The 24,187-nt window shown below is 38.1% G+C and overlaps 1 protein-coding gene across 1 annotated transcript in view; it reads left to right on the forward strand.

The window, feature by feature from the left end:
- The window catches only part of DNAJC1 (DnaJ heat shock protein family (Hsp40) member C1), a gene marked incomplete at its 5' end in the record, with an annotated part of 113,090 nt that overhangs the window by 79,792 nt on the left and 9,111 nt on the right, over positions 1 to 24,187 (forward strand). The window contains one exon of the mRNA XM_023758552.1: positions 15,163 to 15,282. Coding sequence (XP_023614320.1) covers positions 15,163 to 15,282 — 120 coding nt within the window. The remainder of the gene's footprint in view (positions 1 to 15,162; positions 15,283 to 24,187) is intronic.

A 24,187-nucleotide genomic window follows, 5' to 3' on the forward strand; every position in this document is an offset into this window, starting at 1 on the left:
TTGCAGGCAGTGATTCTGCAGATGGGAAAGATGTGCTAGTGACTGGCCATCTGGCCTGGATACCAGCTCAAACCACCTTCCTTCCGCCTTTTAACTAGCAGCCAGGCTCAAAGCAAAAAGAGAATATCTTGAGTGGGATGAGCGTAACATGAAACAAGTGAGTTTACCCAGCATTATGTTTTCACCCATCAGGCGAATTGAGGGGACCCTACGCTGGTATTAAAGTAATTACTTTTTAAATTAAAGTTTGGGGTGTAAAATTAATAAGTTACTTTTTAAATGTAAGTTGCTTTTTCACTAACTCAATGTGCAAATTTAAAAATCCATTCCACTTAACAGTGCAGTTCATCTGAGATATCAAACTTTCTAGTATAGAGTATGCATAATAAAAGCGTACTATGCAAATTGATTGAATGGCTGAACGGCCGAACAGTGGAACGACCATCCGGACGACCACGCTATGACACCCACTGGTGCCAGCCAAGGCGGGTGCGATGCAATTGGTTGGGGGCCTGGCCATTGCCCCATGATCACCCTGCAGAGGGAGGCCCAGGCCACCAGCCCACGGGGCGATCAATCAGGGGCCTCCATGATCGCCCCAAAGAGAGAGGCCCAGGCCACCGACTGGCGGGCTGTGGCAAGTGGGTGTGGCCTCCCTCTGCAGGGGCGATCCATCACGGAGCCCCACGATCAATCGCCCCAAAGATGGAGGCCCATCACGGAGCCCCGGCCAGGTGGGCAGGGCCTACCACTTTGTGGTGATCCGTCACAGAGCCCCGGCCAGGTGGGCAGGGCCTACCTCTTTGGGGCGATCCATCACAGAGTCCTGGCTGGGTGGGTGGAGCCTACCTCTTTGGGGCGATCGATCGTGGGCTCTCAGACTGAGAGGGCGCAGGCCGGGCTGAGGGGACTCCTCCACCCCCCAGTGCACGAATTACGTGCACCGGGCCTTTAGTAAGTCTATAAATAAAAATGCACATTGAGACATGAAAATGTCTAACTTTACTCAGTAAGAGATCTACATTTTGAGCATCACCAACCCTGGGAGATCTCTCTGAAAGAATGAAAGCAGCTAAGACCCACTTCCAAAACCTCGGAAACCTTTTATTGTCATTTCCAAATAGACTTGGGTTTGGCAAGATAGACTACAGAAAAGGCTGAGTGGTGTAGTCCTGCTAGTTAGTCTGCAACCTCCCCTAGAGTTCATCCTCATTAATAGGCAATAAAAGGAAGGGCCATTTACTACCTAATTGATTGTATAATTTGGCCAATATGTTCACCACAGGTTCACATGGACTTCCCTCTAATCCCTGTAAGCCCTCATCCTTCCTCTTTCAGAAAGTCATATCCCTGTCAGAATTCCATTCTTGTCACCAAAGCTGTCAAAAACTATAAAGAGTTGGAGATTTTACTTGCAAGCAAATAAGTTAGCCTGCCACATTTTATGGATGCTGTTCGAAGACACAAGACTCCAAGATCAGAGACAAAGGACATTTTATTCCTCTAGCAATTGCAGTAGCATTTTTATTTTGGTTCCCTAGTCCCGTTCCCACAGACCAATACAAAGAGGGTCAGTTGGTCTATATAATCTATGAGTTCTGTCACAGAAGGAGGAATCCTGAGCTTAGCAAATTCAAATCTTTTATAACAGGCTGGTGAGCATGGCTGCCCTTTCTCCAGAGGGAGGCATTATCTTCACTTACTAGACAGTAAGAATGTTTGACCCTTAACTTGAGGGAGACACTATCCTTACTATCACTGCTTATCTGCTGGGATCCTTGAATGCCCTCACAACTTGACAGTTGGCTTTCTCCAGAGGAACGTAATCCAAAAGAGAGCAAGGCAGAAGTTGCTGTCTTTTATAACTGATCCTTGGATGTCACACTGTTATTTCCACAATATCCTGTAGATTACACAGGTCAGCTCTAGCCACTGTGGGAGGGAACTGCACAGGGTGTTAATACTAGGAAATGGGAATCACGTGGGACCATCTTGGAGGCTTGAGCACATGGTCATTAAGATATATCATAAAGGCCGCAATGTAAGCCTTAATTTAAGAATATTCAAATCATATCAACCAACTTTTCATACCACAATAATATGAAATTAACAGCCATTTACAAGAAGAAAACTGGAAAATTGATTGCAAACCATATATCTGATAAGGGGATAATATCTAAAATATAAAAAGAACTTATAAAACTCAACAGGAAAAAAAATCGCATTTAAAAAATGGACAGGAGGCCCTGGCTGGGTAGCTCAGTTGCTTAAAGTGTCATCCCAATACACCAAGATTGCCAAGGTTCAGGTTTGATCACAGGTCAGGGCACATAAAAGAATCAACCAATGAATGCATAAGTAAGGAGAACAACAAATCCATGTTTCTCTCTCTCCCACCCCCCTTCCTTCCTCTCTCTAAAATTAATTTTTCTTAAAAAATGTTAATGGCCAGGAGGAGGACTGGCAACCATATTTCCCTCACATGCCTGACTGGTGCAGAGCCCTCCCTACATGCAGCCAAATCTTGGTCCCTTTTAGCCTGATAAACTATTCTTGCTTACCCCTGACAACTCCTGAGACCCCACCCAAACACAGAGGTCTGTAGGTAACCTGTGGGGGCCAGCTAGAGTTGGTATACCTGGGCCATTTGCTGAGTGGCCTCAGACCCAGTACTGGCATCAGGTTTGAACCTGTGTCAATCTGGCAAGCACCACTCATCCCTACCTGGTGACTCACTGCGAACCTACCTCCTACAAATCCAGTCCTGCCAAAGGCTCTTTCAGTGACTGAGCCTGTCGGGCAGTCAGCAGGCAGAGGCAGATCTCAGGGTGCCTTGGGACTTTGGCTAACTTGCCCCTGGGCCTGCTGCTGGTAAAAGCTGGCCTTGGTGCATAGCTTGGTCCTTCTCGTGCACACCCAGGTCCAGCAGAGGCAGCCACAAACTGTGGTTCACTGTACAACTCCAAACAGGTTGCCAGTGCCATTCACAGCAGGATCTGACATTGGCCAGAGTCCCTGCCAAGAGGCTCCAGAACCAATACACGTAGGGGTCAGCTTCAGACATCAGAGCAGGATCTAGTAGCTTCGCAAGTGTCATATCCAAAGGGAGATCTTGGCAGAAACCAGACCCTGCTGAGGCGAATTCTGCTTCATGTGGTCAGCAACTGCACAGCAGCTCATACAGTGTGGTCGAGGTCAGCCAGCCTGAGGGGCGACCCAACACACAAATGGGCCAATAGCAATTACAACAGGAAAGCCCACATAACCTATGCAAGGGACACCCCTGGAACACCACCATCAGGTGGTCAAGGAGATGGTGCACTGGCTCTCACAGGACACCTACTGCATAAGGCCACCCTGCCAAGACTGGGAGTCATAGCAAATGTACGTAACACATAGAAAGAAACACAAAGAGGCAACCAAAATTGGGAGACAGACATGACCCAAATGGAAAAAAACAGGAGAACTCCAGCAATTCCTCCAGGAGATTTGTATCCAAAAGAAATTAAAACATATGGTCACTAAGACAGTTACAAACAAATGCCCATAGCAGCTGTATTTACAGTACATTAGAACCAAGAGCTGGCAGCTACCCAAATGTCCATCGATAGAAGATGGATAAACAAATTGTGATACGAATCGTTTTTCTGATGTGTGTTGTGAATATTTGCTCCCAGTGTGTGGCTTTCCTTTTCATTTTTAAAAGTTTCCTTAAAATTTAATTTTAGCAAAGAGCAAATACATATTTGTAGTTTTACTATTTTTAAATCATTACTTATACACATCTGGTATTTTGACACTGAGAGAAAGTTGTCATGACCATTACAGTAAAGGAGTTGTGGGGGGGGGGAGTATTAACAGGAGTGTGTGTGGGGGGGGGGGTTATTTTGTTTTCTGTTTTGGGTTTGGGTTTGGGTTTTTTTGTTGTTGTTCTTTTTGTTTTGTTTTTTTGCAATGTGGACGGATTCTAGAGGCTTTTGTTAGAAGGGGCCCATTCCAGGAGAAGCGGTTTGCAAGTAAGATCATAAATATAGATTTAAGTACAATTTATAAATGAAAAATGTTCCCTCTAGAGCCCAAAAATAACCTAAAAGAAGTTGGAGGTGCTGAGAGACTTAGTAGCTGTTTCTTGACAGTGTCATAGGTAGAATGGCCTTCAGTTTACCAAATAATTTTCAGGACTTTAACCAAGGTGATAGGTAGGGCCTTACACTATGTCAAAGCAGTGATGCATGCTCTTTTCCTGAGCTCTATTGTATTTGTATAGCCTGAAAAGTATCAGATGACTCTCCTCAGAGGAAGGTGTCATTATGTGATATCATACCTATGTTCCTGGAGAGAGCAGGATGTAGTTAAGATCTTGCTCTTGCCCTGGCCCCGTAGCTCAGTTGGTTATACTATGGTCCTGATGTGCCAAGGTTGCGGGTGTGATCCCGTCAGGGCACATACAAGAACCAATCAATGATGTATAAAATAAGTGGAACAACAAATCAATGTTTCTCTCCCCTCTCTCTCTTAAGTCAATAAATGAAATTTTAAAAAAAATTTTTTAATAAAGCAAATCATAGCCCGGCTAGTGGGACTCAGTGGTTGAGCGTCGACCTATGAACCAGGAGGTCATGGTTTGATTCCCGGTCAGGGGACATGCCCCAGTTGTGGGCTTGACCCCTAGTAGGGGTGTGTAGGAGGCAGCGGGTCAATGATTCTCTCTCATCATTGATGTTTCTATCTCTCCCTCTCTTTTCCTCTCTGAAATCCACAAAAAATATTTTTTAAAAAGCGAGATAAAAAGATTTAAAAAAGCAAATCATATTTTAAAAAATAGTAAAAGATCTTACACTAAAAAATTGTATGTGATGACGGGTTGTTGCGGTCCCCCATGGTAGCTGGGTAAAAGTTCATTGTGTCTCTTTGGAGGAGAGGGCAGACTGCAGTCAAGAGGCTGTTGAAATGGGCACTGAACAAAAGATATTCACCAAATATGTAATTGCAAAATATTCACCCGTTGCTGATTGGATGAAGTAACAATATCGGCCAGGGAGACCTTAATGCGGCCCATAGTGCGAAGGCTGAGATAATCTGCTCTGAGACACTGTTGATTCTTCCCAAGGTTAAGAGTGGGCCAGATCGGGCTGTTCAATGGCAAACCCATGGGGATATCACCCCTTCTCCAAATATGGTTTGTACAATGGGCTTCAATCATTAAAGACTCTGTTTAATCTATATTCAGCCATATTAACTATTTTAAAAGGGAGGAGGAAGTCCCTGAGGTTTCATTTACCACAGTTCGATTCCCGGTCAGGGCACATGCCTGGGTTGTGGGCTCGATCCCCAGCAGCTGATCAATGATTCTCTTTCATCGATGTTTCCATCTCTCTCTCCCTGAAATCAATTAAAATTTTTTAAAGAGAGAGAGAGACCTGTACATGTGCTGCAACAAGAGATGCGTTTCACATTGAAAAACAAACAGACTGAAAGTAAAGGGATGGGAAAAGATGTTACATGTGAATGGAGACAAAAAGAAGTTAGGTTAGCAATACTTATATCAAGCAAAATAGATTCTTGTTACTTTTGTAACAAGAGACAAAGAAGGGCATAGTAATCATAAAGGGACCAATCCAACAAGAGGACATAAAGCTCATAAATGTCTACACACCCAAATGTAGGAACACCTAAGTATATGAAGCAAATATTGATGAACATAAAGGTAGAGATTGACAGTAATGCAATCATAGTAGGATACTTTAACACCCTATTGACATCAATGGATAGATTGTCCAGACAGAACATCAGTTAGGAAACAGTTGCCTTAAATTACACATTTGACCAGATGGATTTGATTTTTTTAAATATATTTTATTGATTTTTACAAAGAGGAAGGGAGAGGGATAGAAAGTTAGAAACATCGATGAGAGAGAAACATCGATCAGCTGCCTCCTGCACACTCCCCACTGGGGATGTGCCCGCAACCAAGGTACATGCCCTTGACCAGAATCGAACCTGGGACCCTTCAGTCTACAGGCCGACGCTCTATCCACTGAGCCAAACTGGTTAGGGCTGGATTTGATATTTTTTAGGACATTTTACCCAAAAGGAGAATATACATTTTTCTCAAGTATACATGGAACATGTTCCAGAATAGACCACAAAGCAAGTGTCAATAAATTTAAGAAGGATGAAATCATATCTAGCATCTCCTTCGGTCAAAATGATATGAAAGTAGAAATCAATTACAAGAAGAAAACTGAAAAACACACAAATACATGGAGACTAAATAACATGCTACTAAACAATAAATGAATTAACAACAGGCTCAAAAAAGAAATCAAAAGACACCATGAGACAAATGGTAATGAAAACACAATAGCCCAAAAATCTATGGTACACAGCCAGAGCAGTTTTCAAAGGAAAATTTATAGCAATACAGGACTACTTCAAGAAACAAGAAAAATCTCAAGTAAACAATCTAAACTTTCATCCAAAGGAACTAGAAAAAGGACAAACAAGTAGAAAGAGGAAATAAAGATTACAGTAGAAATAAACAAAATAGTCTAATAAAATAGAAAAGATGAATGAAATCAAGAGCTGGTACTTTGAAAAGATAAACAAAATTGATAAACCTTTAGCCATACTCATCAAGAAAAAAAAAAGGGGTGCCCAAATATAATAAATCAGAAATGAAAGAGAAGTGACATTTGACATCACAGAATTACAAAGAAATATAAGAAAATACTACGAAAAATTAAACACCAGCAAATTGGACAACCTTGAAGAAAAGGCTGAATTCCTAGAAATACACAATGTTCCAAGACTGAATCAAGAAGGAATAGAAAATCTGAACAGACCAAACACTGCTAACTAAATCAATTCAGTAATGAAAAAACTTCCACAAACAAAAGTCCTAAACCAGATAGCTTCACAGGTAAATTTACCAAACATTAAAGAGAGTTAATATCTATTCTTCACAAACTATTCTAAAATATTGAAGAGGGAGTAAGGCTCCCAAATTCATTTTTATGAGGCCAGCATTACCTTAATACCAAAACCAGGCAAACAAAAATAAACTATAGGCCAATATCCCTAGTGAGCACAGATGCAAATTTTTCAATAAAATATTAGCAAACTGAATTCAGCAATACATTAAAAACATCATACACCATGATCAACTGGGATTTATCCCCAATGCAGAGGTGGTTCAATATCCACAAATCAATTAATGTGATATATACAACATAAAATGAAGGATCAAATCATATGATCATATAAATAGATACAGAACAGCATTTAACAAAAAACATCCATTTATGATGTAAAAAGAAAATTCTTGGCAAATTAGGAATACAGAGAACATACTCAACATAATAAAGGCCATATATGACACACCCACAGCTGACACCATAATGGTGAAAAGTTGAAAGCTTTCTTTCTTTAAGATCAGAAACAACACAAGATGTCCATACCACTTTTATTCAACATAGTATTGGAAGCCCTAACCACATAACTACCTTATGACCCAGCAATTCCACTTCTGGGTATATATCTGAAGAAACCCAAAACACTAATTCAAAAGAATATATGTTCATTGCAGTGTTATTTACAATAGTCAATATATGGAAGCATCCCAAGTGCCTATCAATAGACAAGTGGATAAAGAAGTGGTACATAATATACAATGGAATATTACTTGGCCATAATAAAGAATGAAACCTTACCTTTTGCACCAGCATGGATGGACTTAGAGGTCAAACTCAGTGAAATAAGTCAGACAGAAAGATAACAACCATATGATTTCACTTATATGTGAAATCTAAAGAAAAAAAATCAATGAAACAAAATAGAAACAGACTCAGAGATTAGACTGATGGTTGCCAGAGGGGAAGGGGTTTGGGGGATGGGTGAAAAAGTGAAGGGATTAAGAAGTACAAATTGGTAGTTACAAAATAGGGGGATGTAAAGTACAGCATGGGAAATATAGTCAATAATATCCTAATAACTATGTGTGTTGTCTGATGGGTATTAGACTTTGTAAGTTATATACATGTCTAATCACTATATTGACACTTGAAACTAATATATATTGTGTCAACTTATTGAAAAAAAAATGTTAAGCCCTAGCCAGTTTTGCTCAGTGGATAGAGCGTCGGCCTGTAGACTAAAGGGCCCCGGGTTCAATTCCGGTCAAGGGCACCCACCTCGGTTGCAGGCCCTCCTCCCCAGCCCCGGCCCTGGTCAGCCCTGGTCGGTCCTGGTCAGGGCACGTGCAGGAGGCAACCAATCAATGTGTTTCTCTCACATCAATATTTCTGTCTTTCCCTTTCTCTTCCACTCTCTCTAAAAATCAATGGGAAAATATCCTTGGGTGAAGATTAAAAAAAAATTTTTTTTAAGAAAATGGTGCATACACATACACAAAGAGGAATATCATTGTATTATTCAGGCATTAGAAAAAGAAATTCTGCCACTTATAACAACACATTCATGGACCTTGAAGGCATGATGTTTTGTGAAATAAGTCAGAAACGGAGAAACACCATGTGTTCTCACTTATCTGTGGAATCTTTAAAAAGCAAGTTCATAGGTACAGAGCACAGATTGATGGTTGCTAGAGGTTGCAGGAGTGGTGTGCAGGGTGAGGTGGGAGTCAAATGGATGAAGGGTGTCGACAGATACAAACTTGCAGTCATAAAATAAGTCATGGAAATGTAATGTACAGCACAGTGACTGTAGTTAGTAATACTTACATTTCATATTTGAAAGTTGGTAAGAGAATCTTTAAAGTTCTCTTTACAAGAAAAAAAATTCTGTAACTAAGTATGACAGATGTTAACTATACTTATTGTGATGATCATTTCACAATATATACAAATATCAAATCATTATTATGTACAACTTCAACTAATATAATGTCTGTCAATGATAGCTTAATGAAAAATAAAATCACTTCTGTAGCTTTGTATGTCACGCAGAGTAAATGAGCCTTAGAGTGGCCTTTCAGCCCTTTGATTTTTATCTCCTCACCTCTCTGGCCTCATCTCCCCCACTGCCCTCTTTGCCTGCTGTGCACCAGCCTCTCAGGTCATCTTGCTGTTCCTTAGCCATCCCAGACATGCTCCCACCTCCAGGCCTCTGCAATCTGCAGTTCCCTGTGCCTGAACTGATCTTCCTGTATCAGCTCTCTTACAGGGTGGCAAAGCACCATGACCCTTAGTAAATATTTTTTTGTTCACTTCTCAAGGGGGGGGAGGTGGGTATTTATTCTTGCACCCCAAAAAAAAGGAGTTATAAAGGAATTTGGTCTGTTTGCATTGTCTTGAGCCAGTGTTTCTCAAACTCTGTAATAAAAGACCAGCTTTTAAAAAAATTTTACTTTCATTTGTTTCTGACCAATCTGTAGTCCTGTTGTGCCTAATAAGAATGCAGCTCGCTCTTCATGTCATTCCCCCATTCTAGTTTAACAACATCCCAACTGACGTATATTCTGTTTAAAGGAAGAATTGAGCCCAGCTGGTGTGGCTCAGTTGATTGGGCATCATCCCATGCACCAAAAGTTTGCTGGTTTTGTTAGGTTTGATCGAACAATTGAATCAGTACCCCCTCCCCCCACTTCACAGTGGACATTCTACTTGCCTAGACCACAGTCCACTTGCTAAGACCGTGCTCTCTCCCCTCCAGACTTCCCAGGATCTGGACCTGCACAGAGAATTCTCCACCCAGAAAAAGCCCGCCTAGAGTCCTTTAAACACCTCTGACTCCCATCACTGGGGTGCTGGAGCCATTTGGGGTTCAGCCACCTGGTGTGTGGGTGATCGAATAAATTTGTAATCCCTCGCCATTCTGGCCTGGTGTGTTCCTCCTTTGGCGACCTAACAGTTCAATTCCTGGTCAGGGCACATGCCCAGGTTGCGGCTGGATCCCTGGTAGGGGACATGCAAGAGGCAGCTGATTGATGTTCAGCTCTCACATGGATGTTTCTCTCAAGATCTCTCCCTTTCTCTTCCTCTCTCTAAAAAATCAATTAAAATATTTTTTAATAAATAACAGAAGAGTTGACTGATCACATACTTTGTTGTGGCAGTATTAAATCCCTGTTTCTAATCTTTATTGTTTCTAAACTTTATTACAGATGGGTAATAATTTTCAGGTTGGTGCTGTTATCAGTGGGGTGTACTCCATTGATGGTGGAAGTGGAGATCTTGGGGGGCCGCAGGAAGAAGAATTTCCCGAGGGAGGATGAGGTATTGTGGAAAGCTTTATTGATGAAATAACGTTAAGGGGGTTCCCCCTCCAAGATGCCATCTCACTCAGTCCTGCCGTGGAAAATCTCCCATTTTGTCTTCAGCAGGGCTAGGATTAAAACCACTACCCAAAGTCTGCTCCATATTGAAGCCCAGTTCAGTCCAGCATCAGGCTAGCTTAGCTCGTGTTCCCAGCTGCAGTCCATTGCTTCCAGGATCACATGCAAGCTGGCCTGAGTCACGGAACGAGTAAGTGCCGGGAAGCAGGAGTGAAGCAAGAGGAACAAAAGAGCAAAAGTTTCTTTGGGGATTTTAACTAGAAGCTTAACCAATGAATCTTTCAGGATTTCACGCGCTTGCAGTGGCTCCATCCCTAACCAAGCCGTGCTTCCCCAGGCTAGACTGACTGGCAAGCATCTTCCCTATCACCCTGACTTCACTGCGCATGTGCCCATCTTCCCCTTTGTTGGAACCCTTTCCCCAGTGACCTGCAAGGAGTGGACCAGGGGTTTCCTGGGAAGCATGACGTTCCTGCTTCCTGGCAAAGTTGCCCGGATGATCATGCCCTTCGCTTCCTTCCCGTTATTAATAACTAGGTAGTTAAGATGGTAACAGTGCCACCCCAAAGAGCACACTTTACAATCACTGGTCCAGATGGGATCTCTTTTTTGGCAAGGCAGCTAATCATAGATGAGGAGACCTTGTGGACACATGAAATACTGAGTGTGCTAAAGGATCACAACAGTAGAACGATAGTTTGGGATGAGTTGCAAACTTTCTTCAAAGAGTTTCTCTCCCTAAGAGTGAAAAGATATTTAAAGTGATTTGTTTTTAATTCTGTTGTTTGCTTCTTCTTTACATACCATTTTTCCACATATATAGTGAAATTGGAAAGGAAAATGTGTAGCCAAAAGCCAAATTGACATTCTAAAACAGGAAGTCAGTGTAGGACATAGAATTAGAAGTTAGCATATTATTCGATTATTAGATATATCAACCACATCAGTAGATATACATCTGATATTTTAACTGGATGATGTTATATAAGGATATTATTTTTTAGCTAACATATCTGGGAAGTGTCAATGTAAGAAATGTCCAAACCTATAAGAATTTTTATGAGTTTATTTACACCAAACTGATGACAATTGCCAGAAAGCAAAATCTCAGCAGATTGAGAAAATGCACGTTGTTTTATACATTGAAAGCAAAGTGGGGAGGGGGAAGTATTCCTGGGATTGGATGAAAGGTAAAACATTTGTGGGTATAGGATAGTTAACAGTCAATAATTAGCATGATAATAATAACAATGAGGGCATTTATGGTCTCTGCTCTGGCTTGGTGGTTGTGCTTTGAGGGGTCCAGAAAAAAAGGAAATTACTTTGATATTCCAAAGTTACTGTTAACAGATATGTTATCTTAGTTGCCAAAAAAAAAAAAAAAAAGATCACAGACAGGCTCAGTTAAAGTAAAGATTGGCCTTTGTTAGGGAAAAATACCACGTAGGACATGACTACCAGCTATGAACTGCTTTTAGTTAGGAAGTTTCACTTTCAGACCATTTGTGTCCTTACTTTAGGTCTGGAGTTTGTAAGACACCATTAGGCCTCCCCTGAGCTTGTCAGGTTTATTATGTGGCCCCTTTTTCGTCCACAGAAGTTATGAATTGCACTGAATCTATTAAAAATTACTGGGTCCAAAATTGCAACTTCTTTAATTATATAAATAATTATTAACAAGTCATTTCAATAGAAACATTGTTCATTAGGGAGTTTCAGTATCTACTTATTAGATGGAAATGGACCTTTTGTCATTCAAGTATGACAATAAATAATAATTACATTTAAATTTTTTATTTTAATTTGGCCATAAATTTTCAGTGCCAAATAAATTGCATGATCCTTTTTTAATTAACATTTTATGTTCTAAAGCTTTGAGGGGAAAAGTGTATTTAGATTACTTTAAAAATATAACGTGTGTTTTGCTACAGCCTCCAACTCCTATCCCCCAAGCATAGTAAGGATTTTCAAGGGCACCAAATCTTTGACATAGCTGGATTTCTGACAGAAATCTATCCAAAGGGACATTATTTGGGAATACAATTTAAAATTTCATATCATCTCTTACTTTTGGGTCATTACATAAAAATATTGAATAATTTGAAAACTTACTTTTTATTTTGTATTCAGTATGGAGAGTTATCCCCGGAGTGGGGCTTTTCTGATGCAAAATTGGAATGCTCATGTAGTCACAACAGCTGTCCCCACACCATGTGGTATCTTCCATTACTTTACTAAAGAGATGAATTTTTGGCCCAGTGTCTCAGTAATAATGGACACACATGGTTTTACGTGGCAAAGCCGTATGCTTATGCATTCATTTGACTTTCACAGCTCCAGTTGGCTCCAGATTAGAACAAGGAGAATACATTCACACCGTGGCCACCCTCATAGCTGCCTTAGTGGCTGGGTCACAGTAGGCTCTGTTGCTTCTAAAGACACAACTAACTATTGCTGAGGAATTGCACATTCACCAAAGAGAGAATAATGACTTGCTAAAGTATTCTCTCTCAAAGGTTTCAGATTATGGTCCTAATTATTATTGATCTCTCTTAATATTAATAAAAATCATGGCCATGAAATAACTACGAAACTAAAAAGAAAGATTGTTCTAGCAGTTGATAATTTTTCAGGATATCAGTCCAAATATTTGATTTAATTCTTTTTCTTCCCAGAAAAAGTGGCACTATACTTTCATTTTATTAACAAGGAATTTAATAAAATTTTTAAAGCCCATTGCTCATATGTGCAGCATATTTGGAAAACCATTCTCATAAAAATAGAAATTATTTTAACGAATTAGTTTACTATGTGAAACAATACCTATATATTATTGACATTCTAAACAATTTTTAAACAATTTTGTTTGCTCCAAAAATAGTTGTTATAATTAATCAGATGTAAATGTAAGATGATTTTATTTAGTGTGAAATTGCATTGATATACTATATAGTTTGAATACTATATCTCTGCAGTGTCAACTTAATGCTCTTTTTGGTATGACTTTATACTATAAGCTTATATTTAAATTCTTAACTCTTTAGCATTTCTGAAATCAACTGGTACAGTTATTTAAAAGTTTTTATTTTTTAGCAATAAAAATATGCTTTCCTTGAAAAAACAAGTTATGTCCCTCTGAATAATACTTTTTCCCCTAAACAAAGTAAAAACAAGCAGAAAGAAACCCTTCAGTGTAAAATTTTAATTACCTGATATGGAAAATTAGATTTCTGATATCATTAAATATCAAAGAAATTTCAACCATACCCAATGTAGGCTACTTTTTTATGTGAATTTATGCATGGATCTTAAGGGTTGTACTGATGAATATGTTCGAGGCTTTCAGCTTTTAGTGGATACAAAATAGAATGATTGATAAAATCCTCCCTACTATTGGCTATTATTTACTGACTCTTAAGTGGCAGGTTGTATTTATGCCAATTTATCTGCTTCAGGGAACATTCTTGATAGCAGAACAAAGTGAATAAAAGTAGTTTGCTTTGCAAATGAATGCAAATGGGAGCGCCTTTGGGAAAGCTCTTTAACAGGGCAGCGCACTCTGATTATGAGTGAAGCTGCCATTTGGACTTGGTGAAAAGAGCACGCTTGAACCATTGATTGGGGGAGACAGTAAAAAGTCAGGAAGGGCCCCGTGAAGCTCGCAGTGAGGCAGGCGGATGTCAGTGTGGTTAGAACACAGTGGGAGAATGACAGGGAGGATTAGTGTCAGGGAGAAGCTTTGCTGTAGCTGTGGAGATGGTCCCTGGGGTCACTCACCTCTGACTGGTTCTGTGCTGATGGTTCTGTAATGCAAACGCCCTGGTGTGTGCCTGTTCATTATCGGAAATGGTGATCAGAAAAGGTATTTGTCTCAAAGGTTTCCTTCTTTCGTTTTTTCTTTCTTTTTAATTAAAGAAAAATAAAGTGGGCTTCCTCCATCTTGCTGCTGACTCCTAGAGAATTGTTTAATACCAGAGTGGTTACTGCCCTTGGTAGGGAATAGTTTAATGCTAAAATGTAATGTGAAATAATTGTAACATGTTTGTTATTTGATAATAGTTTTTTTTGCTTTGCTCAGCTTTGGGTTTGACCAAGTGGTCGTGCTGAATAAAATGCAGAGAATGTGCTTGAATGTTTGCTTTTGCAAAAAAAAATAATTCTGTAATATTTCAAGGTATTTTATTATTCAAATTAATAATTTGATTAATTTTTAGGAGCTGTTTACCTTCTCAGAAATGAAATGTTGCTCTGCACAGACTTGATGATTTAAGTGTTGGTCCCATGACTTTCTAATTTTATTTCTGCTTCCAAATTTTATAAAATGGTAACATTTGATAAGTTAAACTTTTTGAAAATACATGATTTTTAGAATATTGTTACTTAGAATGAACAAAATAGATCTTTGTCTCAATTATGATTCTTGATCTCTACATTTACTTGTTGACATTTTCATTTATGCTTATACTTGAAAGAAAGCAATAAAAACCTTATTTTTTAAACTTTAAAGTATAGTGACTATATATGAGGCATTTGTAAGCAGCAGTGACAACAATGCATTTCATAGGCTTTGTGAATGGTTTCTCACTAATGCAGAATTGACTTATCTTTTTTTTTTCCAATTTCTTCGAAAGCCTGACTTCACAATATTTCTGCTTTTTTATTTGGTATACATAGGAAAATGTAAAAGGCTGCTGGAGCTTTGCATTCTAATGTTAAACATGCAACCCAAACCTCTATCTGAACTATTAGATACATTGTGATATTATTGTTTTTGCAGAACGCATATTGCCAATAGTTTGTTTCACAGGTCTATTAAATGTATTAGCAAACATTGTTTAAATTGTCTTTTTTTCCTTAATATTTTGCAGGCACCTGAATGGACAGAAGAGGACCTCAGCCAGCTGACAAGAAGTATGGTTAAGTTCCCAGGAGGGACCCCAGGTCGATGGGAAAAGATTGCTCACGAATTGGGTCGATCGGTGACAGATGTGAGTTCACTCAGATTTGCATTGTATGGAGAGTGAAAATCCAGAAAAGCCAACTCTGTAGAAGGTAGACATCAATGCCTCCACCATTCTCTTTGGAGAAAGGCTACAGCCCTTTTAGGACCTGGAAGTGAACCATTAACGAAATAGGCAAGAAACAGATTTCAGCCAGTCCCATGATCCACGGTTAACAGCTGTTTAAGGAATTCTAGTGTTTAGAGACTTAAGCTAGTTTTGTATTTAGAGTGACTCCTTCAGCTTTGGGGAGAAAAATAGCTCTCAGACTTATCAGAATTAGAAAAGTTATATTTCATAAAAAGGGGAAAAAAATAAAAAGAGAAGTTTTATTACAGCTGGATCTTTTTAACGCTGGAATTATACACATTCTTTGGTGTAGGTATTTAGACAGGTGGTTTGCATTAATTAAATCAACAGTATCCCTATGTTTGTTTTTATCTTAAGGATGATGCCTACCATCTATTTTGACAAGTTGTTTAAAACCCTTCCCTCCTCTTCCCCCCCCCCCCAAAAATACACACACGTGTAATATGACAAGCCATACCTGGCATTTAAAAAAAAAACAAAGTGTTTACCTGGACAGTGTTAGATTTATCACTTTGGGTACTTTTATTGAGGAAATTTAAGGCAGAGAATCTTATTAAGACATCTACCACAGTGCCGGACAAGTACTACACAGTAAATGTTTACTTGATATTGAAAGAAATTTTTATTTTCATCAGTATGATCCTTATTTTTACAAATAATAGTAAGTAGTCTTTACTAAACAAGTTCTTTACTGAATTTATTTAAATTATTTACTTTAAATAAATCCTGTAGATCTAAAATATTTATGGGGTTACTGAAAGCAAAGATTCAAATGTCCTCCTCAATTCCATTAGTAAATGGTGGGCCTTTTCTGATAATGAACAATTTAAAAACCTGAAAAATGATTGATAAGCACAACCACCAAACAGAAAAGCTTGTTACATAAAATGCTGTTACCTTTTTGTAGTAAATTACAATCTTTTAATTTAAAACAAACTTATAGAACATATTACTGTCAATTTTTTAAATAGTTCTTTAAGAGTTTTAAATTACATATAGGAATGTTTTTAATGCCATATAGATCTTTTTTAAATCACTCTTAAAATATTAAGATGTTTTTTATTATTTTGGCTTCAGAGTTAAAGTCTGATCATGTGGAAAAATAGCGCTTATATCTTGTAACATTTTTTTCCCTATGTTTCATGAGGAGACCAGTTATCATAGGTGACTGAGAAAAGAACCATAAGGATACATTTTAAGTACTATGACCCTCTAATTATACAACTATGTACTGTTAATATAATGATTAACAAAAATTACTAAAACAATTTTCAAAAGGTTATCAAACCAATATTGGCTTAATAGGACTCAAATTTTTAGTTAATTGCCAAATGAGAAATAATAGTTCACTAATTTAGTGTCTCTTTTGAAGACAGCTTTTAACTTTTTAAATAATATTTCTTTGAGGCCTTACAGTTAATAATGCCAAAGGCAGATAGGATATTGAGTAGAGCAGTATTTTACATTAATTTATCATTATCATCTGCTTAAATTTTTAATCTATATTTTTTTAGGAGGAGAGAAATGAAAGTGTAAATGCTAAAAATATACATGATGTAACCAACAGAGCCTTGAGATGGCTAGTTAGTATCATAGATCTAGAAAATCTAAACATAATTTAAAGAGTTGTTTTAGTGCAACAGTCCCTGGATAAGCAAAGACACCTTTTCAAACTTTTGCAAATTCATTCCATGTGTTTCAAATTTTTTCTTCTAGAAAACTGCCAGTTTTCTCTTTGCCAAAACTGAAGGGAGACTAATCCCTTGTCTGTAATAGATATTCCTGCTCTTATTGTAGTCAAATATGACTTCCTCAGATTTTTTTCCTCCAAGTATTAGTTCTATTTTCATAATGCTAACAGTTCCTTATAGATCAGTATTTAGTATACCAAAATGCCATTGTAACTTTTCTTCTGTGTCAGCTATATAGAGACTCACTGTATTTTCATTCTATGAGCATCATCTCTATAGTTGGCCTGTACATTTCATTTCACTAACTACACACACACCTGTAAATTACTCTCTTTAAAAGAGAACAGGTGTCTGAAGACTCATAATTCATTTTAGTGAACACACAGTAAATTCCATTGAAGCAGCTGAAATGGGTTTGGCTAATACAGGTGCCTTTACTAGAATGTTAACTAAAAGTTAACCACACATTACAAGATCACTTTTTGGCTTATGGTGTTAATTAGATTTGTTTTCATTAAGTGTTTGATTATGAAAAAGAAGGCAAGTTCAGTTTGCTGTCCTTGAAACCTCTGCATACTGACCTGATCACCTGTGCCAGTTCTCCCCTGCTCTGCACATCTGGTTTTTGACCTGTTTTCCTTGCTAAATTTGTAGCTTCAGGGTTTGTTCTCTTTCCTTTGAGAAACAATTGACCTTTTTCAGGGAGGGGTGAGAGTGTAGCCCTGGTGGGATCTTTATAGTCTTGATTTAGGTTGACAGATTACAATGAAAAATGCATTTAATTCCTCAATTAAGAAAGGAGTTTCCAGTGTATTATTGTCATAATTAATGACAATTGCTAAATTTTACTCCAGGTAAATACAAGCAATGTTATTAGCTTTGTAAAACATGAATGCAAAGTATATTTTAACTCAGATATACCTAAACTGTAAGACCTATTTTATTATATATCAAATCTTTTAAATGTTAATATATGCCTTTCAGCAAATAACTCATAACCCCAAAGAGCACTCCACTTGTAAAAACAACAGGAAACAAAAGCTGTCTGGCATGTAAAGCCAACTTTAATGTGATTATTAACTGCAGGTTTTCTAAGTTAAGGTCAGGGAGCCTCAGATTTCTTGCCCGTGAGGTAGTATCATTCTCTAGCCTGGAAGGATGTAAACTGATTCTGCTTCTCTCCGTGGTCACTAATCTCTTACGTTCTGGTTGTGATAACAGACTGATTGGAGATTTTCTGCCTGCTTGGAAAAGACCCAGTTAGGCAGCAAAACAAAAGACAGGTGGGTAGATTTAAACAGACTTTTATAATTACCTTAGTACCACAGTGAGAGGTAAGAGGTGTGCAGTTAGATAAGTGTCCCCATATGAGAGGGAAAATAATAAAATTCTCAACTTTACCTTCTATCACTATAACAGAGAGATACAGGAGATGCCTATTGGGGGGACTTTATGTGCTATGGCAGTTGTTTCAAAAATATATCTGGATTATTCAATAGAAAATAAACTTTATGGTTTATCAGTGAACTAAATATGTAGTAATTATTTTGGCAAATATGTTGCTATAACTTCTGAGAGTCAGACTAGTCCTACACAAGTTGTAAAAATGACAAGGTTAGTCTTTTTAATTTTCTGTCTTCATTCACCCTTGCTATTGTCTTAACCAGGTTTCTTGCTCTAGTAGATCTCTGACCCTCAGCCTGATCACACATTCCTCTCCTTCCCTTCTTCCCTCACACTCTCAACCCCAGGACCTTAAAGATATTTAAATTTTAGCAAGGAATGGGGTCTTTAATCCATTCTTCTTGCTAGATAAGTCACCAGCTGATCTAATAACCAATTTTCAATATGATATTAATAGAAAATAATTGACTGTATTACCAAATACACACACACATGGATTTTAATAGAAGCCTTCTTTTTTTTTAAGTTAGATTACAAGTCATCCTTGTGTCTGTGTGTGTATTTATTGAATTTAGAGGGAGAGAAAGGGGGAGGGAGAGAGAGAGAAAGAAAGAGAAACATCGATTGGTTGCCTCCTGTATGCACCCTAACCTCACTCGGACACAGGGACTGAACCCACAACCTGGGTATGTGCCCTGATCAGGAATCGAACCAGCAAACCTTTCCATGCACACTAACCAACTGAGCCACACCGGCCAGGGCAAGCCTTCAGTTTCTTATCCCAAGTATATGAATGATTGGTGTAAGAATTTCAGGCAATTCGACTGCCTGTTTGAAGAAAAGAGAAGGCAGAGCATTATTTTGAGGAAAATAGGACCTTTTGGTGTCCATGGGGGAAACTACATAATTAATTGCTTAATTTGTTCAATGACCTCATTAGAATGTTGCTATTATATGATTTCTGGGCCAGAGGTTTACAGATTTGCATTTCATGTCACCATTTCTGACTCAGCATTGAGCAAAATCATAGGAAAGGATTATAAAAGGTATATTCACTACATGAGCATAACACTGCAAGAGTCAGTTAAAAGGTCAAACCAACATTTTCCTTTTTTTTACATTTTTTATTGATTTTTAGAGAGGGAGGGAGAGAGAAACATCAATGTGAGATGGCCTGCCTCCTTCATGCCCCTAGAGCCCCAACCTTGGAATGGCCCTGACCTGTCCAACAACCCTTCGGTGCACCAGACAACACCCAACCAACGGGGCCACTCGGCCAGCGCGGCAGCAACATTTTTATACTTAACTACTCTACTTGATAATATTGATTGTTCCAAAATCTATTTTCATAGTATTTTACATTTTTCAAGACATTTTACTTGATCTTCACAACAGCATTGTGAGGTAGATTAGGCAACCATTTTACAGTTGAGTAAACTGCTCCTAAGATATTTGTTCAAGGTGACACAACAATTAGTGTTGGGACACCAGATATTTTGATTCCTCCTTTAATATGTTAGCACTACTTAATGCTGTTTCATTGCTGTGGATATGAAAAACACTTTAAATGTGTCTAGAGACTTTTATTAGAATATTTTTTTTGGTAAAACTGTGTTTATATAGAAAAAAGAAACTTTAAAAAGTACACTGAAATTTTTAAAAAATGTTATAGTCAACCACAATAAAAAATGACTCCTGTAAACATTTTATTTTATACCATTTAGAGTCGAGTCCTCCTATAGCGGTATATGACTAGACATAATTTTAACCGTATCAATCTGCATCCTGCCCTTTTCACGTTGCTGTGGAACATGCGCTCTTTTCCGTGAAAGAGCCTGAGCATCTTTCTAAACCTTTACACAATGCTCCATGTTGTCTTGATGAAATTAAGGAGCATCCTACTGGTTGTCATTTAAATTGCTTCCTTTTTTGCTGTTTTCCTGAGAGGCCTGTTTTGTGGGGGTATTTTTTTTCATTCATCTTTCCACTTCTATCCATTTTCTTACCTTGTATCCTAGAAGTAGAGCTGCTTGGTTCAAGAATATGGATGTTTTCAGAACCTTTGATGTCTCTAAAACTGGCCCCCAGGGAGGTAGTGACAATATACTATGGTGCCACGTTAGCACATGAGAGGCCCCTTCCTCAGTGTCCCATCGGCACTGAACATCCTTTTTTGTTTTTCATCATTGCTTGTCAAATAAGTGAAAAGTGCTATAGACTGATTTCATAACTTGCCTCCCTACTTACTGGTCTTATTTCAAAAACAGTTTGTGTTAATTCATTAGAATTTTAGGATAGTCCTAGTGTCTACAAATAATTTGCCATTTTCATTATATTTTATTTGACTGCATTAGCTAGCAATTCCAGAGAAATGTTAAATTATAGTAATAGTAGTTAGTGTAGACATTTTTGCTCAACACCTTAAGAAAACCTAATATTTGGCCAGTAAATTTAATATTAGTCATTGATATAAGTGTTATATTATTATATCAGGGATATTTTTTCTTTAATTTTTCCAATTCTAATTTATTACAGTTGTATTCAGAAATAGAAGTGAAATTTAATAAAGTTTTTTTACATATATTTTTATTGATTTTAGGAAGGGAGAGGGAGAGATAGAAACATCAATAATGAGAGCGAATCATCGATCATCTGCCTCCTGCATGCCCCTTACTGGGGAACGAGCCTGAAACCCGGGCATGTGCCCTGACTGGGAATCGAGCCATGACCTCCTGGTTCATACGTCGACTACGGTCAATCACTGAGCCACGCTGGCCAGGCTAACAAAAAGTTTTTTTTAACACCTCTTGACATGTTCATATAATTTTTCTCATATGAACAAGTGAGAATATATTACCAAGGTCCCTTCTTGATATTTCCAAGATAAACTTTACTTAGTCATATAATATTATTCTTTGAATAAATAACTTGTTTTGATTTGTTAATTTATTAGGGTTTTTGCATTTATATATTTAAGAATAGTATAGAGGTATTGCTCTTTTATTAATTGGATATATTTTCCTGTCTTACGTGACTTTGTTCAATGCTGAGATAGAAATGATGACATGGAATGCAAATCTATAAACCTCTGGCACAGAAATCACATAATATATCGCAAAACTCTATCCAGGCCAATGGACAGGTTAGCAATTAATTATGTAGTTTCCCCTGATGGACACCATTCCTACTAAAATGAAGTGGAATGACTGAAAGTTATAATGAAAATCTCCTAGAGAGCCAAATAAAAAGACAAGTAATTTTAAAATATTATAGAAAAGATAAGAATCAGTTCAAGAGGTATGAATCTGATTAAGAGTTTCAGTGAGACAGGCAGGGAAAACAGACACAAGAAAATTATTCAGGAAATAATATAATGTCCCTGGCCAGTATGGCTCAGGGGGATGTTGTCCTGTGCACCAAAAGGATGCCAGCTTGGTTACTGGTCAGGCACATGCCAGGTTGCCGGTTCGATCACTAAATAGGGGGTGAGCAGGAGGCAGTCAATCAATATTTCACTCTCACATCACTGTTTTTCTCTCCCTCTCCCTTCATCTCTCTAAAATCAATAAAAAGTATTTTTAAAATAAATAATATAGTGAAGTTTTTGAGGCAGGAACACCCGAAAACAAATTGTAAGAACCTTCCAAGTCAAGTAGGATACTTGGAAAAGGTGCTTGGAAAATGTATCAACACTGAGACTACGTAGATCTTTAAAGCTTCTAGAGAGAAGATACCTCCAAAGAAGGCAAATCATAGTGACATCAGATTGCTCAGCAGCAAGGAGAAAAGGAATAATGTCTTTAGTTCTGAAGGGAAATGGTTCTGAATCTAGAACAGACCTAGTGTGATGGTAAATACGTGGGACAAAGACTTATAGTCTTTCTTAAAACGTCTCCTGAGATTAAAGTGCAGCAAAAGAGAGAAATAAGTTAAAAGGAAAAGGAAAAAGACATGGATACCAAGCACTCTATGCCCAATAGACAGAAACTCCGAGACTCCACAGTAATATAGCCAACCACTAGCACAATAAGTCCATGGTGAAATACAAGAATGAAGGCTGTGTGAGAACAACCCTGGGAGACACGAAGATTTTATATACTAGATAATATGGCTGAGAACTTGAAAAATGTTTTATATATGAAAAAAGCCAACCACAAACTCCATAAACAACAGAAAACTATACCCAAAAAACCCAAAAAACGGCGTAGTCCAAATTTAAGTACACTAAAAAGTAGAGCAAAAAAATTTGATAGCAAGAACATTCTCTTTTGAACAACACAAGAAATGTGATCACAGCATAGTACTTGTCTCTAAGGTGAGTAATGTTGATCAGATCATATTTATAGAAGACCTTACATTATGACTTTTATTTCAAATATTTTATATATTTTCAGAAGATTTTTCAATTTTTAAAAAATTGTGTAAGACTAAAACAAGTTGTTCACCAAAATATGTTCTTTCCTGGTCCAGTACGAGATTTGTAGTCAAGCACATATTTGCCCAGCAACACTGCACTTGCAAGCACTGCCCTCACCCCCACGCTCTGTTGTGGCCAGAGGACCATGATTGAAGTGTTGTGTGTTCATAGGAGCTCTTACTTACTTTTCCTTACCTCTAAGCTGGAATACCTGCAACTACGCTGCAATCATGCAGGCAGAAACAGTTGCCCTAAAGGATGGTGGAGAAGCACGATGGAGAGAACCTAAATGCATGGAGTAAAAGAAAAACTGTAGATAGTGACAAGTGCTATGAAGAAAAATAAAGCAGCAGAATACGAGGTTAGAAACTGAAGGGAGTTGCATTTTTTAAAAGTGTTCTAAAAAGAGTCCTCTCAGAGGGGATGCAAAGTAAGAGCAAGTTTGAGAAAGAGCGTTACAAGTAGAGGAAACAGCCCTTACTCTGGCTTTGAGGTAAGAGCATGCTTGGGATGCGCACAGTCCAGCAAAGCTGTCAGTGTGACGGGTAAGGAGTGCGTAGGAGGGGATTACAGGTGAGACCAGCGGGAGTGGAGGACCAGACCGAATAGGACCTCATTGGCCAAGTAAAGATGTTGGATTTTATTCTGAGTGAGATGGGAACGCATTGGAAGATTTGGAGCAAAGGAGTGCAAGATCTAAAAGAGTCATTCTGGCTGCTTTGTGAAGAAGGCACCGTGGTAGGGAAAGTGTGGAAGCAGAAAGACAGGCCAAGTAAGAGGCTCCTTTAGTTGTCTATGCAAAAGATGATGGTAGTTTGGACTGGGGTTATTGGTAGAAGTGGGAAAAAGATTGGATTTAGGGTATAATATACCAAAAGCATGTTTTCTATGTAGTACTTGTGCCCACCAGAAGAACTGTGATCAGAAATGAGTACCTCTGGGTGTAAGGAACGTTGCTTTTCATCATAAGCTCTTGTGTTTACTGCCTTTTTTTTTCCTTTAGCTATGTACATATATTACCTTGATTTTTAAAACTACGTTTTAAAGTATAAAGAAACAAGACATTTTACTTTTAATATCTTTCCATGTCAATATATAGTCCTATCTCATTCTTTTAAAATTTATTATAAAAGCTTCATTGATTTACAGAAAAAAAATTGTAAAATGTATATTAAACCATAAAAGAGGCCAAATATCAAAACAATTGTAAAAATAAAAAACTGGAGGCATCACATTTCCTGATTTCACAATATATTACAAAGCTACACTAACCAAAACAGTATGATACTGG

This window comes from Myotis lucifugus, unplaced genomic scaffold (assembly GCF_000147115.1).
Source record: "Myotis lucifugus unplaced genomic scaffold, Myoluc2.0 scaffold_132, whole genome shotgun sequence".
Taxonomy (NCBI): domain Eukaryota; kingdom Metazoa; phylum Chordata; class Mammalia; order Chiroptera; family Vespertilionidae; genus Myotis; species Myotis lucifugus.